Consider the following 15544-nt stretch of genomic DNA (forward strand, 5'->3'; position numbering starts at 1 on the left):
CTAGTCGCAAGAGATCGCACAAAAAGCCCTCCTCTGGAAAAAACCCCTTCAGAATGCTGCCTCCATCCCCTCCACGAGCAACAGTTTCGAGGTTCTGGCAAAAACTCCAGAAGACCCTACTCAGATCTCTTTGTCTACCCCTCAACCGAATATCTCATCTCCCCTGAACCCTCCTTCGACCTCCACTCCTAAACCTCTGTCTCCAACTATATTAAGTGGAACTCCCATAGTAGGCCCAAAAAACCCTGAAGGGAAATCCAAGGCCATGGAGACGGATGATCCACAAAACCAATCCTGGCAACTAGCGCTCATCTCAGAGGAAAGTAGTCAAGTGCAGCATATGGATGAAGAACCGGAAAGCATAGATCTGAGAGGGCTAGACATTTTTGAACTGGAACAAGCTTGCAGAAAGAAGGAGTATGATAAAATCCAAGCGCATCAGCTCAGTACTCTGGAAGTTATAATATCCAGAGCATATCAGCAACAGCAATTGGGAATACAACCAGGAAGTCAATGGGATGGCAACCTCCTTCCAAAAGACTCCAAAAAGAGGGGAAGAAAGACAGATCTCCAGCGAACTATAGCCATAGGGAAAATCCTGGTTGACTCAGGCAGATATGCTAAATTGATGAAGTACTACAGGCCCACTACAAATAGTGAATCATGAAGCTCACTTCATGGAATGTAAGAGGGCTCAATAGCCCTGGGAAACTCCGAATGATTAAAAATATGATAAAGCAGGAACAGCCCCAGATATTCTTCCTGCAGGAAACAAAGTGCAACAGTAACACCCTGGGAAGTATCCTTTCAAAAGCTTGGCCAGGTTGTCACTCGGTGGCAGTGGATGCATCAGGCGCATCTGGAGGCTTGGCAATTGCCTGGAACACGCAAGCAATAATGCTTTCAAATTTCCACGCATCCCACAACATCATCCAGGCAACGTTTCATATAATTGGCACTAACACACATGGTCATCTGACCAATGTTTACTTTCCGCAGGACGCTCCCAATAAAATTGCTCTTTTAGATACCATAGCAGCACTCAACTCCAATAGAGAACACTCTCTATGGCTCATTGGTGGAGACTTTAATATGATCACCAAGTTAGAGGAAAAGACGGGAGGCCGGGCCAAGCTGGAACAGGAAATGGACCACTTCAAAGATTTTATCCACAACAATATGCTAATAGACATGCAAACCTCCAATGGAATGCACACTTGGAGCAATCGCAGGGCTGGGAGGCATCAAATTGCTTCGAAACTTGATAGATTCCTCATCTCGGATAGCGCAATACATCTCGGAGGCGACCTCTCAGCATCCATCCTTCCATACTCTGGATCTGACCATTGGCCTATAGCTCTCCAATGGCAGCGACCAGGCAACTCAACTAGACGTCCTTTTAGATTTGAGGCATGTTGGTTATCCCATCCCGCTTTCAATGACTTCATCAGACTTACCTGGAACAACTTTTCTGCGCCAGAAGGATAAAAAATGTTCCAGTTCCAACAGAAACTCAAATATCTGAAAGCCCAAATCAAAAGCTGGAATAAGGAGACTTTTGGCAATATCTTTCAGGCCCAACAAAACCTCAATAAGGAAATGAGGGATCTCCAGCAACAGATAATAACAGAGGGATACAAGGACGGAACTCTGGAACGGGAAAGGCACATACATAATCAATTGGAGGAGAGAAGAAAGCAGGAAGAAACTCTCTGGAAGCAAAAATCCAGGATCAGATGGCTGAAAGAAGGCGAGAGAAACACTAAATTCTTCCACAGAACTACTATTCAAAGAAGAATGCACAATACTATCTCCTTTATACAAAAGCAAGGGGGGGAAAGAGTGGAAAACCATGCAGAGATCGAACAGGAATTCATCAATCACTTTCAGGAGGTCCTACAAGAACCCCTGATTGACAGACGGCATGCCATAGAAAAGATCACTCAACATGTGCCAAAAGTTATCACAGAAGAACACAACCAACTCCTTCTCCGACCTGTAGAGCCCGAGGAGGTGGACTTAGCCATGAAGCAGCTCAAGGAAGGCAAAGCACCGGGTCTGGACGGCTTCTCCACTACCTTCTTCCACTCATTCTGGGAGCTTATAAAAGGGGAAGTGTGGCAAGTGGTGGAGGAATCTCGCTCTCTTCACTGGCTGCTGCCATCGCTCAATTCAACTTTTATTGCCCTCATCCCCAAAGAAGACAGTACTATCACTCTGGACAAATTTCGCCCAATTTCTCTTTGTAATGTCATCTACAAGGTTATCTCTAAAGTCATTGCAAACAGGTTGAAGCCGCTGCTACCCCTGCTCATATCGCCTGAACAATCGGGGTACGTTGAAGGACGACAAATTTTGGATGGCATCATCCTCACTCATGAAATTATACACTCCCTCAAGATCTCCAAACAGGCAGGTATGATTCTCAAGATTGACCTCTCCAAAGCTTTTGATAAATTAAGTTGGACTTACATTCAAAAAATGTTACATGCCTTTGGTTTTTCACCAATGTGGGTTCGCTGGATACAGAGTTTAATCTCCTCCACCTTTTTTTCCATCCTCATTAATGGCATCCCCTCTCGACCATTCAGCCCCTCCAGAGGCATCAGACAAGGGGACCCTCTATCTCCTTTCCTTTTTGTTCTAATGGCTGAAGGGCTAGGCAGACTCATCAAGCATGCCCTTCACTCCCAGCTTCTCAAAGGAATTTCCATTCACAATACCCCTGCTACCACCCATCAACAATTCGTTGATGACAACATGCTTTTCGGGTACCCATCTGTTCAAGAAGCTACCATTTTCAAAGCCCTTCTGAAGGACTTCTCAGATGCCTCAGGCACAAGCATAAACAAAGCCAAATCGCAAATCTTTTTCTTTCACACGCCTCCCATCATTCAACGTGCCATTGCCTGCATTCTAGGCTTCTCCATAGCCTCCCTGCCCTCCAATTACCTAGGTGCCCCTCTCATTGACTCTGCTATTAAGCATGCCTCCTGGCGCAGGCTCTTAGAGAAGCTAGAATCTCGTCTCTCCTTGTGGACCTATAGAGCTCTGAACATTGCTAGCAGATTAGTACTCATCAAAGCTGTGCTTTAGGCAATGCCCCTCTATCTCTTCTCAATCCTGGCAGCGCCTAAATGGGTTCTTAAAAAAATCAGAGATCTTCAGCGCAATTTTCTGTGGGGAACACATGGAACAAATCGTAAATGGGCCCTTGTTAAATGGACTACAACATGCAAACCTAAGGAAAAGGGGGCATAGGCCTAAGAGACCCTAATCACAGCAATGAAATCATGGGCGCAAGAATTTGGTGGCAATGGCTCTCTGCACCCAACAAGCCTTGGGGGGCCATCTGGACAGCCAAATATGCCAACCACAGACCAGCGGAGGAGCTTATCAGATTCACCCCTACTGAGAAAGGCTCGTTGATTTGGAATGCAGCCAGTCAACATTTCTTGCTGATCCAACAACACAGCTTTTGGGAGATTAGAGGTGGCAGTACAACTCGATTCTGGACGGACGCTTGGAATCAGCTTCCCAGGCTTGATCGCATTCTTCACCTACCACCCAGTCATGATTGGGAGGAACAACAAAAGGAAACAGTCAAGTAACAATGGTCTCAGGAGATAGAACAAGGCTACAGACAATGGAAGCATTCTGACAGGCTGATGAGAAACGTCGATAATCAGACTAAAGAAATCTTGGAAAGAGAGCTCCAAAAACGCAGAATCAGATACTCCGAAGGCAAAGATTTATTGAGATGGGGATACACCCCAAGAGGATCCTTCACCATGAAAGAGGCCTACAAAATCAAATGCCAAGATGCTGCGCCTCAGGACCCCATCTGGGGAAGAGTCTGGACTCCGGGCATTTGGCCCAAAGTTTCCATATTTCTATGGCTCACTGGGCATCGTAAAATCCTAACTTGGGACAATTTAAGGAAGAGGAACATACACGGGCCCTCCATCTGCCCCAACTGTCAATCTCAAGAGGAAACGTTACAACATCTCCTGGACTCCTGTTCTCTGGCCAACCATATGTGGGAGAAGACCAGTTTCCGCTGTCAAAGAAATTGCCGAACATCTGAGGACATCATCAACTCTATATGCCTCTGGCACCAAAGCCCCTATAAAAGCGCAGTCCTTAACCATCTATGGAGAATCATTCCTGGCCTCCTCCTATGGACTATTTGGAAAGAAAGGAACAAGCGTATTTTCAAAGACCAAAGCACTCCTTTAGAAATCATCTGGGACAAGTTCTGTCATAACCTGAGAGAGACTTTGTCGCTCAAATCTTGGCTCCTGGATGACTTTCCCATGCAGGCAAATGAGAAAGCCATATGGGAGAATTGGAACATCCAACTCCCACAAGGAAGCCCTATTTGCAAACCTCCAGAAAACTCGAATATCAGTAAGCATCTTTGGCTCCCCCCTCCAAGGCATAGATTCAAGCTCAACTTTGATGGAGCATCTAAGGGTAACCCAGGCAAAGTAGGATTTGGAGGCATTTTCAGAGATCATAAGGGCTCTCCTCTCCTGATCTACCTCGGCAACATAGGATGGGACACGAATAACTCAGCTGAACTGGAGGGGCTCTGGCAAGGATTACTCATAGCCCAACACCATGGTTTCCAGCCTCTGGAGATTGAAGGAGACTCCCAAATCCTCATCAACATGGCCAAACAACTGCTCAATGGAGCTCATGCGAATAAAATCTCCAATAGCTGGAGACTTGAGGCCAGATTGGAAGCCATAGAAAAAACTCTCAACGCCAACAGAGCAATCATTTTCAACCATGTTAGGCGGGAAAGAAACAAGGTCGTGGATCTCCTTGCCAACCTGGGAGTGGAAAATAGGCACTCTCTTCTCACTGGAGCCCTAGACATAATTCAGAATCATGAACAGGAACAGGAATGCAAAATTCTGGTCCAAAAGGATGCAGCCTCCCTGGATGCAGGTGCTTGTCCTGATAATTAAGGCGATGGGACAGGGGTGCGGCAAGGCTGGATGACACCTGCCTGCCCAGCACCACCTGGTTTATGGCCGGACGCGACTTCAACAGAGGCATGGGAGTTCATTTGGTTTCACGTATTGGGGCACTGATATGCACAACCTGTACTCTGATCTTTCCATCAGTTCCACATGCTTCAGCCCGAGTTGGGTATCGGTTCCATTCAATGCTAGAGTAATGGCGGGGGCAATCCAAGGAGAGGCGGTTGATGTTAAATTCAGGCACAGCTATGGACTCGTTTGGAAGCTCTTGGTGCATAGCTGGTCTGGCAAAGTTGTGTCACGGGAGGCTGCTTGGTTATGCTTGGCAAATTCTGAGTCGCGCCCTCCGCCTGCTCCCAATTTTCTTTTCTTTCCTCCCTCAGAGTATCCTGGTGCTCTCTCTATTCCTCATCCCATCATGGTTCGACAGCGTTTGATCAGTAGAAGGGGCGGCTCGCGGGGTGGGAGCTCTAGGCATCAGGTTAGGAGGCGAAGCACCTCAAGCTCTCCATCTTCCTCGGCGGAAAACCCACGCTATCCCAACACTAGAAGCGGCTGTGGTAGAGCAAGCCTTCGCTCTGCTCCCTTTCCTCTGCCCCAGCATCACTCCCCCCATACCACGCTATTCCACTTCCACAGCACTCTCAATCAACCGATCATCACCGCCACCATTTCCATCTCCTTTTCTGAGGAAGCAGAACAGAGCATCCCCGGGGATGATAAGCACAGAGCTGGACCAAGTCATAACAAAGCTGAACAAAGTCGGAACAAAGATAAGGAAGACGGGCCGGAAGGGCACGGTGGGCAGCCCAAACGGAAAGGGAAGGAGGTTGTTGGGGACCTGCAAAAGGATTCAGTGCCACAACTTGATACAATAGCCATGGAGAGGCGCATGATGGAAGGGTCGGACCCACAGCCGGGTGATGGTATCAGAGAAGGCGAGCAACAGGGAAGTGGCCAAACTAAGCCAGACAACCAAGATGATTGGAGTTGCCCGATAGTGGAGGAACCTGCCACGAAGGAGTTCATCACCAAAATCACCAATGCCAGGTGGCACTTCATCTAACTTTTGGTTTTTCTTCCTCTTTTTTGTCCACGTAGGAGCTCCAAGGAGGATGAATTGCTGGTTTTATGTGGGTTTATTAGCACTTTTAAGAAAACTGTGGCAAATTTTCAGTGATGTCTTCTTTTTTGTATCTCCATCACTATCACACTAGTTTCCCCTCTGTTGGGGCAATCCTAGATCTAGTTATTCGGAAAGCTGAGATAGGCTGTATTCCTTCACAGCCAAAAACCCTATGTAAATATATTTTTATTTTCTTTTAATAGATTAAACTTACTTAGCAAAAAAAAAAATATTTCATGCAAGGTCAAAAAACTATCATGCGCACACTCCAATATACCTTCCTCTTTTTCACACATAAATCATTAAACTTGAAATATTGCATAAACACCTTAAGTTACCTACCTTGCATGCATGTGGTATAATTATTTTAGGATTTAAATCAAAGGCTACATTTCATCCTCAAAATTGATCAACACTGGCTAAGTGTCGAGTTCTAGAGGCAATATATTGAGTTCCTAAGCACCAAATCAGGCAGAGAAGAGCACATTCCAAAGCTAGAAAAGAGGAGAATAACTTGGGAATTCTTATTTGGTTAAATGTGTAAGTTAAATGCCTGAAAAGTTGATAGGAAACAGGGCCATGAAATCACACCAAACCGAGATCACAAGATTTATTTTATGTAACCACCTGATCTAACATTTACTTACTTTTACAAGCTCTCTAGGGTAAACATGAGATCAGTGTTACTATAACATGATCCGACCTCCAAGTTCTAGTTATGGAAGTGGGGTATACTAACTAGAAACACACTTCCACCCCTTAGGGACACCAGATCACCCAAGTGTCTGGAAACAACCACTGGCGATCACTCCCTTATATTGAACTTTCGTTTCTCAAGCTTTATACCCAAACCATAGGCATGCCAAGCTATCCATATGGTTGGAAGGACCCAATTGCATGCACAAGCCTTTTTCCATGTGGTTGGAACAAAATTTTTCTAGTTTAGAGGGTGCAGTTGGAAACACATATCCATATTTTCAAGGCTAACTATAGACCAACTACTTAGAATAACCCATAACTCTCCAGAACCCTCCAAAACTAAGACTAACATGGTAATAATTTTGTACAATGAATTCTAAGGCTAGAACATGCTAAAAACTTGCCAAACACATGAGAAACAATTTTTCGAACACATGATAAACATAGTAGCTATAGGTCACAAATTCATATTTGATCATGAACGTATGAACTTCATCAGAGAATAATCAAGAAGGTCCAAATCCCTCTCAAGCTAGCTACAACAACACTTGTTAGCCCATGCATAAATTAACCATTTAATAACTTATCAAACCATGAAAAAGGTTCAATCAGGAATGTGGGATTATATGGGTTAAACCAAAATAGAACCAACCAGGGATTTCAGAGGCCAAACCAACTCAATCCTCAACCACATTGATTTCACCTAAACCGGTATAGAAATCACTAATATCAAAACAATCTTGGATGCCTCTGACTTCCTTCACCAGCTCTAGAGGAATTTTCCTATCTCTACCCATCTGTAAAGCGTTCTAGAAGAAATCCCATCTCCACCCTTGAACCTTTAGAATTTTCCTAAGACCACCTCAACAATGATCCAAGTCTACCTGCCATCCGAAGCTTAACAAACATAGAGAACCCACTACATCATGGCTATCTAAGAAAAGGCAAGGTAAGGTTGAAACCATTGTCAATCAGGAATATCCCATGAAATGATAGAAAAATAACCAAATAACCACATGCATGTACCATGCATTCAAATCTCTGCAAGGAAATCACACATGCAACCTGTTACCTCCAATTAACTCCTATTGTAGTTGCTAATCCAACCTTCTTTTCTGCTGACCACAAATTCCTTCATTTTTCCTCTCCAAGTCTAACTGAATACTAGAATGCTCCAAGCATGCTCTAAGTGCTTAAGAGTAGAAGAAGAGAACTAGAATGATCAAGAGCTGAGCCAAAAATTGTCCAAAAGTTGAACTGACAAAATTGGTCAACTGTTTCTCTGATGAATTTTTATCGTCGATGTCTGATGCCTCTTCCTTTCCTTTTTCCTTTTTCTTTTATTTTCTCTCTAATTTCCATTGCATGCATATTTGTGTCTCTTCAACTTCCTTTTCTACTATTTTCCTTTATTTCCTTAAATAAATTCCATTTATTGCCTCTTTTCCTATGCAAATTTCCATAGCCATTAATAAACCACAAGTGATGCCCACAATAATATTTTCCCACGATTCAACTTGGAATATGTGTCCCATTTCCTAGGCTTTATTTTATTTACATGGAAAATCAACTAAAGATTGTTACAAATCCCTCCCCCTTAGGGGAGCACCATCCTCAGTGTTCTATGACACCTATAACCAACAAACATACTGCTTATGGAGCTTTATAACATAGCTCGATGCAATATTTACAACACACTACTTATTATAGCTTTATAACATAGCTTATTGCAGTATTTACAATACACACATGCATATATATACCAAATACATTACTTCAACTAGCAAATAAAGAAGGATATAATGCCAACATATGATGAAACATATCCCATGTAGCTACATCAGGCCCAAAGTGCTTCCACCACACTTTAACTTACTCTATTGTAATGTCTCCCCTTACATTTAACCATTTTTACAAGATCTCCAAGTCAAACATGAGATGAGTTTCACTATGATATGACCCAACCTCCAAGTTCTAGTTGTGGAAGTGGGGCCTACAAAATAAAATCTTACTGCCATCCCTTAGGGACAACGAATCACTCACAAGTCTGACAACCACCCCAGGTGATCAATCTGTGAGATAGAACTCTTTTTCATAGGCTTAACACCCCAAATGCACCCTTGACACACTGTGAATGCTATTATGAGGCTCTAATTGCACCCATAAGCCTATCTACCAACGATTATAACCCAAATTCCTCAGTTCTGTGCCAGTGTTTGCAAGACTAGTGCCACTATTTCAGGGTAGCATTTAGACCATTGCCCATAACTACCTATAACTTTCCAGAATAATAAATAAGATGATAAAAATGTTAAACAATGAATATTTGGTCAAGATATTGACCATAACATGCATAGTACATGCTATACATTTCGTGAAACATATGATAGACATGGAAGCCACAAGTCATGAATTCATGTATTATCGTAAGCTTCTGAACTTCATTTGAGAATCACTAGGAAGGGTTGATGCCCTCTCAAGCTAGCTGCAACAACACTTGTTATCCCATGCATTCATAAACCATTCAATAAATTATCAAATCATGAAAAAGAGTCATGGCTAGAGCCAGGGAAATTTTAAGAACCCCCCAAATTTATATGTATAATAAATGGGCAAATCCCCATGACACATAGGAAACACGGAAGGCAATTTTATCAATAATATAATATGTGTATATAATTTTTTTGGCAAATCTCTCACCAAATTATATTATCTTGTACAATCATGGCGAATATTTCACTGAATTATAAAATCTTGTAAGATCTTGGTGAATCTTTCATTGAATAATAAAGGCTTTGTAAAGGGCTAACAAAGTTCATAATGAGTATTTCTTGTAATGGCTTCAAGCCTTGTTAAGCAATCCATCAAGAACCAAAAAAAGTATATTCCTTATATGGAATATAAAGATATTTCTCATGGAAATTCAATTAGGTTTAGCGCAGGTGGTAGGGAGAAATCCTACATGTGACAATGTGTTGAACTCATAATGAGTATTTCTTGTAATGGCTATGAGCCTTGTTGTCTAAGAAATCCCTCGAGGACTAAAATATGTATATTCCTCATATGGAATATAAAGATATTTATCATGTATTGGAATATAAATATATGAGTGAGGAGTGGGAAATGAGCCACAAGAAGTCCTTAGAAAATTGACAGGAAGAAGATAAGTGCAAAAAATAAAAAAGGTAGAAAATGCAAAAATGGAGAAGAAATACAGAGGAAAAATGGTGAAAACAGAAATTCATAATGCATGGGAGGAACAATGATTAGAGGTGGCGAGGGAAGATGTTCCCTTAGACTAGGGATAATAAAGGCAGACATTAGAACTCTCACTTATGCAAGTGTAGTTAAGCAAACATTAAGCTCTATGCTAGTCATGAGAGGGAGGAAATGTGGGAAAGAAATGTGATAACAAGAATTTAAATGGAACAAAGCATTGGGATTACAATCTGTGCTCGCCGAGTTTGGCTACTTCCTTTGAGGCCTATTGAAAAATTAGGTATGATATATCTATTCATCTTGTTATCTAATTAGTTTTAAAAATAGTTTCCAAGTAGCTATGTTAGAGCATGGAGTTTGTGAAAAACATTTTCACCGTCCTACATATATTGATATGGAGATGGACGGATATGAGTATTGGAGATAAATTTCTCCCATTTTTTTGTTGTAACAAGTTGTACATGTATAGCTACAACCCCCTAATTTTAGTTCAAACAATATCCATTGGTGTGAGAAAAGATGTTTGAGGTTTACACCCTACCTTTTTTTATCCCTATCGATGTTTAATAGATCGAAGGATAAGATGGATTTATGTTAGTTTATAGTTTCCTAAAATTTAAATATAGAAATTGAAATAAATATGATGTCATTTCATTTTTATTTTATGTTGAATTCTTTAAATAAATAATACATTAGGTCTTTTTTTTCTTCATTTTATTGTATTAGTGACATACCCACACATGGGGATCTCCCCCACCCTGGGCTATCAAGCACCCTACTTTTGTTGACGCAAAGAATAAATATGGCATGAGAAAATTTTGGTTCTTACCCATTTTGAACTTGGAGGCAGGTTACAGTTAATAAACAAACATTCAAGCTCTTCTAGTTGATTATTTGTCTTTCATCAACATATCTGCTTGTTATAACACCATTTGGTTACTTTTTAAGCAACCATAAAGACTTTGACTGATTGCTATGTGAAATGAACTTTCCAAAGGTCAATGATAGGAATATTATTGTAGCCTATCCATACCCTTCAACAATTTAAATCTTTTAAGCTCAACATAAACTTTTGATATGTTTCATTAATCTGATCTTTTGCTCCCAATATTCCATCCCTCCACTTGACATACTTCAACGATATCCTTTGTGTTGTTATATAGTTAGGTGTTTGTGCTTCAACCTAGATAGATAATTTTTTATTTTAAGGATATGTCTTCTTTTCAGTTACATTTTTATTGTGCTCTTAATGTATTTCAGAATCTTCAATGACCTCCTTTGTGGAGTTCTATAGCTAGGTGTTTGTGCTTCAACCTAGATAGCTAATTTTGTGTTTGAAGGATATGCCTCCTTTTCAGATACATTTTTATTGTGCTCTTAATTTATTTCATAATCTTAACAACACTTCCCTCTTTCCTTTCTAACAAAGAATTAATTTAATTCAGAGTATTGACTGTAGTTGGTGCTAATGTCAGATTAACATCTGCATGGATTTAGAAGTTTCTTACACTTGATCTTGAATTTATATATGTTGTAACAAGTATAAGGATGTAAGTATTTCTTTCTTTCTCTCTTTTACCAAATTAATCTCTTTTACTTTTGTGTACTTGCAGTCATCCAAGACTCATGGAGAGAGCTAGAAAAACATTGATACAACACAAGTCAGAAGTGTTGTGCCAGAAATATTATTTTTGCATAGTTGATCATCTTGGTCATGCATATTATTTCAAATAGACTCAAGACTTTATTAAGAAAGATGACACTATAACCTGATCCTGCTGTGTAGGTCCTTGTTTGATGCATCCTGAATTCATTGCATTTTTGAGGTAGGTGAGTTAAAGTGGAACACCTTTGCAACTTAGAGCCTGGAAATTATGAATTTTATGAACTTCTATCAAGCATTCATGTTGCAAATGGTAGGTGGGATAATGCAGCAAAAGTGAGAACAATTAAAAGGAATTGTATTTCAAATGACATCGAGTTGCAGTTTGGTGGAGTTAAATGACAGGGTATACAAAGTCATTGTGGGAGTTAAATTAACACCTTCAATTTGAGGAATTTTATGAAACATTTGCCAATATTGGCTGGGCATATATGGAGGTGGTAGGTAATGTTTTTAAAACAATATTTACACTACAGACCAGGAAGAGGTTAAGGAATACACACTCAATAGTACTTTCCAATTTATGAAGACAAAAACTGGAATGTCTATCTGATTTTGAAAAATATTTCATTTATGTAGTGACACCCATAGTGGCAAGTTAATCTCCAAAATGTTCACTTGAGAAATTATTGCAAGGGAGAAACCATTTCCATCATTTCAGAGGTGAATTTACTTTTTTTTAGGCTAGTACCCTCAATTTTGTTCGGTATTAAGCGGGGAGCCCTAAAGTGAAAACCATTTTTTTCTTACAAGATTTGTAAGAATCCTACTTTGTAACTGTCATATGGAGGATCTGTGTATCTTTGCGTGAAGAGTGCCCTAGAGATGATACCATTGCATGAGAAGTGACATGAGAAGATACATTGCAAGAATGAGTTCATCATCTTATGACTATGAGGAACTTGAAGATGCTACCAAGGCCTTGCAAAGGTTGGCTGATCATTTTCTTCACAATGATCAAAGAATTTGGAAGCAGTGAGACACAATCAATGGAATTTTTGTCACAATCATTTAATAAAGATAAGGATGATGTGGGGATTCCTATCATAACATATCAAAAGGAAGGAAGATATATTGGTTTTGACCTTACTGTACATGATGATGTATGAGTAGCAGTGGTTCAACATGGCATCTCACCTGATACCCAACATACACATCATTTGTCAATGCATGTAGTAACGATGGAGATATGAAGTAGGGCCAAAAGATAAAGTTCAATAACTCATCCACATCCTCTATCACTCATCCACCTATCCCCTCTTCATAGGCTAAGGTGACAGGCAAGGCCAAACTCACATCCTTTTCCTCTTGGCACATAACTTGCCCTTGCACTTTATCAAATGATGAATATTGAGTGAAAATTGATGGCTTTGAATCGTCACAAGGGATTGAGTTGCAAGGAGGTTTAATTTGTCCTTCAAGTCCCAATACCACTTACCATGATGGTACCATACATCACCATCTAATTGGTCATAGGGTTTTGTTTATTTTTTTCAAAATGACCACTTATGCTATGTGACCCCTACAACATCCCTTGGCCCCACTAGCATGCACCAGAACTTCATTGTTCTACCTTTGTGGCCTTTTCCACATGTACCCTACCATTTCCATCTGCCATTGTGGTTGTCCACATCACTTGGTGCATAGCCTTCACGTCAATATGTATGGAAGAATTTTCAAAATTTTCCAAATTTTCCAAATTGCTTAGTTTTAAAATTTCTCCCTCAGCCACCATGGAACTTTGTAATTTGGCTTCCCTAGCCAAATTTAGCCTTACAAACAATGAATTTCTACCATATTCAACTCTTTGAAAATGATGGCCATGATTTCAACCTAAATTCACTATGAAAATTTAGGATTTTTCTAATTTCCCCAAATTCATCCACAATTTGGGTTTTTTCCTTTAATTTTTACCCAATTTCATCCAAGGACTTTCCTCCAATGTTTTGCAAGCATACTCTCCATTCCTTCTCCTTGTTCTATAATTTTAAATTCGACCAATTCTAGGCTTGTAATCACTCAAGCATAGATTAACAACAAATATTTTAACCCTTGAATTCCATTTCCTCTAATTTCACAGAAATTTCCCCTAATTTTCTCACAAGAAACTTTGACAAATGATTTCCAAGTATCCTCGAAAGATTTCATCTATGTAATTATTTTTTTCACATATTGATTTTTCCCCATGTAGGTCCATTGTTGTTTCTTTACTTTGATACCACATTGTAATACACCCAAACTCACTTCCAGACATATGTCACAAAATTTCAACCTCTATAAAAGATGAATTTTAAAAGTTCCTTTTTAATATGGCTTTTCCATACCTTAACACTATAATTACTTATGCCCAACATGGCTTTGATACCACTTTGTGACATGCATGTCCACCACTGTGCGTACTGGGATGGAGAGGCATTAAAAATTTCTCACAAATTTCCATCATTGCAACATACTATATATGTTTAATATCATAATTATTTTTCCTTCACAAATAATAAAACATTACACATACAAATAGATGAACAATTACTTGCAATTCCTAAGAAAACATTGCAGATTTGTAATAACTCATAAATATTTAATATTTATAGCATTTTCAACAATAATTACACAATAATTTAACACATCATAAAATCCATAACCAAAACACTTATCTTTTATAAAGAATGTACAATAACTTGCTAGGGACGTGGGACATTCCTCTCAACCATAGGCACTATTGAACCAAGTCTTTCTCCAGTAGGCCATCCTTGTATTGAGGCTATGAGTTCACAATTGATCCTTTGATCAGCAAGGAACCATGTTCTCTTCTATGTGCTTGATTGTTGTATTGTGTGCTTCGTTTGAGACATTATCAACTTCTTGGTTATACTCTATAGATGTGGTGAAAGGATACAAAATTGAAGGTGTTCTTTAGTTCTTCTGCAAACTGGAGGCACCCCTGTAATTGAACACTTTCTGATTTTTGGAGGTTGGAGTTCTGCATCTAGTCAATAACCAGTTTGGAGTCCCCATATATATTTAGGATTCTGAGACCTCCTCCTCTTGCTAAGTTCATTAGGATGGTGGTAGCCTCTACTTCTATAAAAATATTTGTGGCAACACCTAATCCACATTCAAAGTTCATTATAATGGTGGTAGCCTTTACTTCTACAAAAATATATGTGGCAACACCTAATCCACATTCAAAGGAGATTGGATTTGTGTTCAGATTATCTAGAATAATTATTGTCCCCCCACCTCCACTCTGTTTTGAGTCTCTACTTACTACCTCATCGAAGAATCCATGAGGAGTATTAAAGTTTAGGAGAGATGTCAGGGGTTGCTATATTTATTTAGTTTTTCTTTCTTTGAGACTTTTTGGTAGAAAAGGTAGGCTCTCTTGAATTTAGGGAAGGTTCCCAACAGAGACTACTTTTTCTTGGAACAAGGTCTCATTCCTTGTGAGCCAGATTTCCCAAAGGACAAAAGGTGGTAGGGAATGGTGGCTCTTTCTAGCCTCATTGTTTTTGAACCAGGTTTCTAGGGTTGCTTCAATTGATTCTCCTTCCCAGCTTGCTTCCTTTTCCACCAGTGTGATATTTTGAGGTTGTCCAGACTCCACACTTCCTTGGTAAAGGGATAATTCAAGAAGAGATGCATGACACTTTTGGAGCTTTCCTTACATAAACAGTAAATACCAGGTCCTTGTCAAGACCCTTAGTCTCCAAGTTTCAGATTTTAATTTCATGAAAAGGATCTAGAAAAACTCATTAGATGTAGATTTCTGTGGATTTTAGTCACCAAGTTTCAGATTTAAATTTCATGAAAAGGATCTATGTCACATCATAGTAGGAGGTTCACCTT

The 15544-nt window shown here is 40.0% G+C and overlaps 1 protein-coding gene across 1 annotated transcript; it reads left to right on the plus strand.

Annotated features, from left to right (window-relative positions):
* The first annotated feature begins 729 nt into the window (after positions 1–729).
* Positions 730–1488, plus strand: LOC149171966 (uncharacterized). The gene has a single exon (XM_089426150.1). It carries the CDS (start codon positions 730–732, stop codon positions 1486–1488), a length of 759 nt encoding a protein of 252 aa, XP_089282276.1.
* The last annotated feature ends 14056 nt before the right edge of the window (positions 1489–15544 follow it).

Source organism: Pinus tabuliformis, chromosome 4_2, assembly GCF_031772625.1.
Source record: "Pinus tabuliformis cultivar Carrire ecotype Pingquan chromosome 4_2, CPIR1, whole genome shotgun sequence".
NCBI lineage: Eukaryota > Viridiplantae > Streptophyta > Pinopsida > Pinales > Pinaceae > Pinus > Pinus tabuliformis.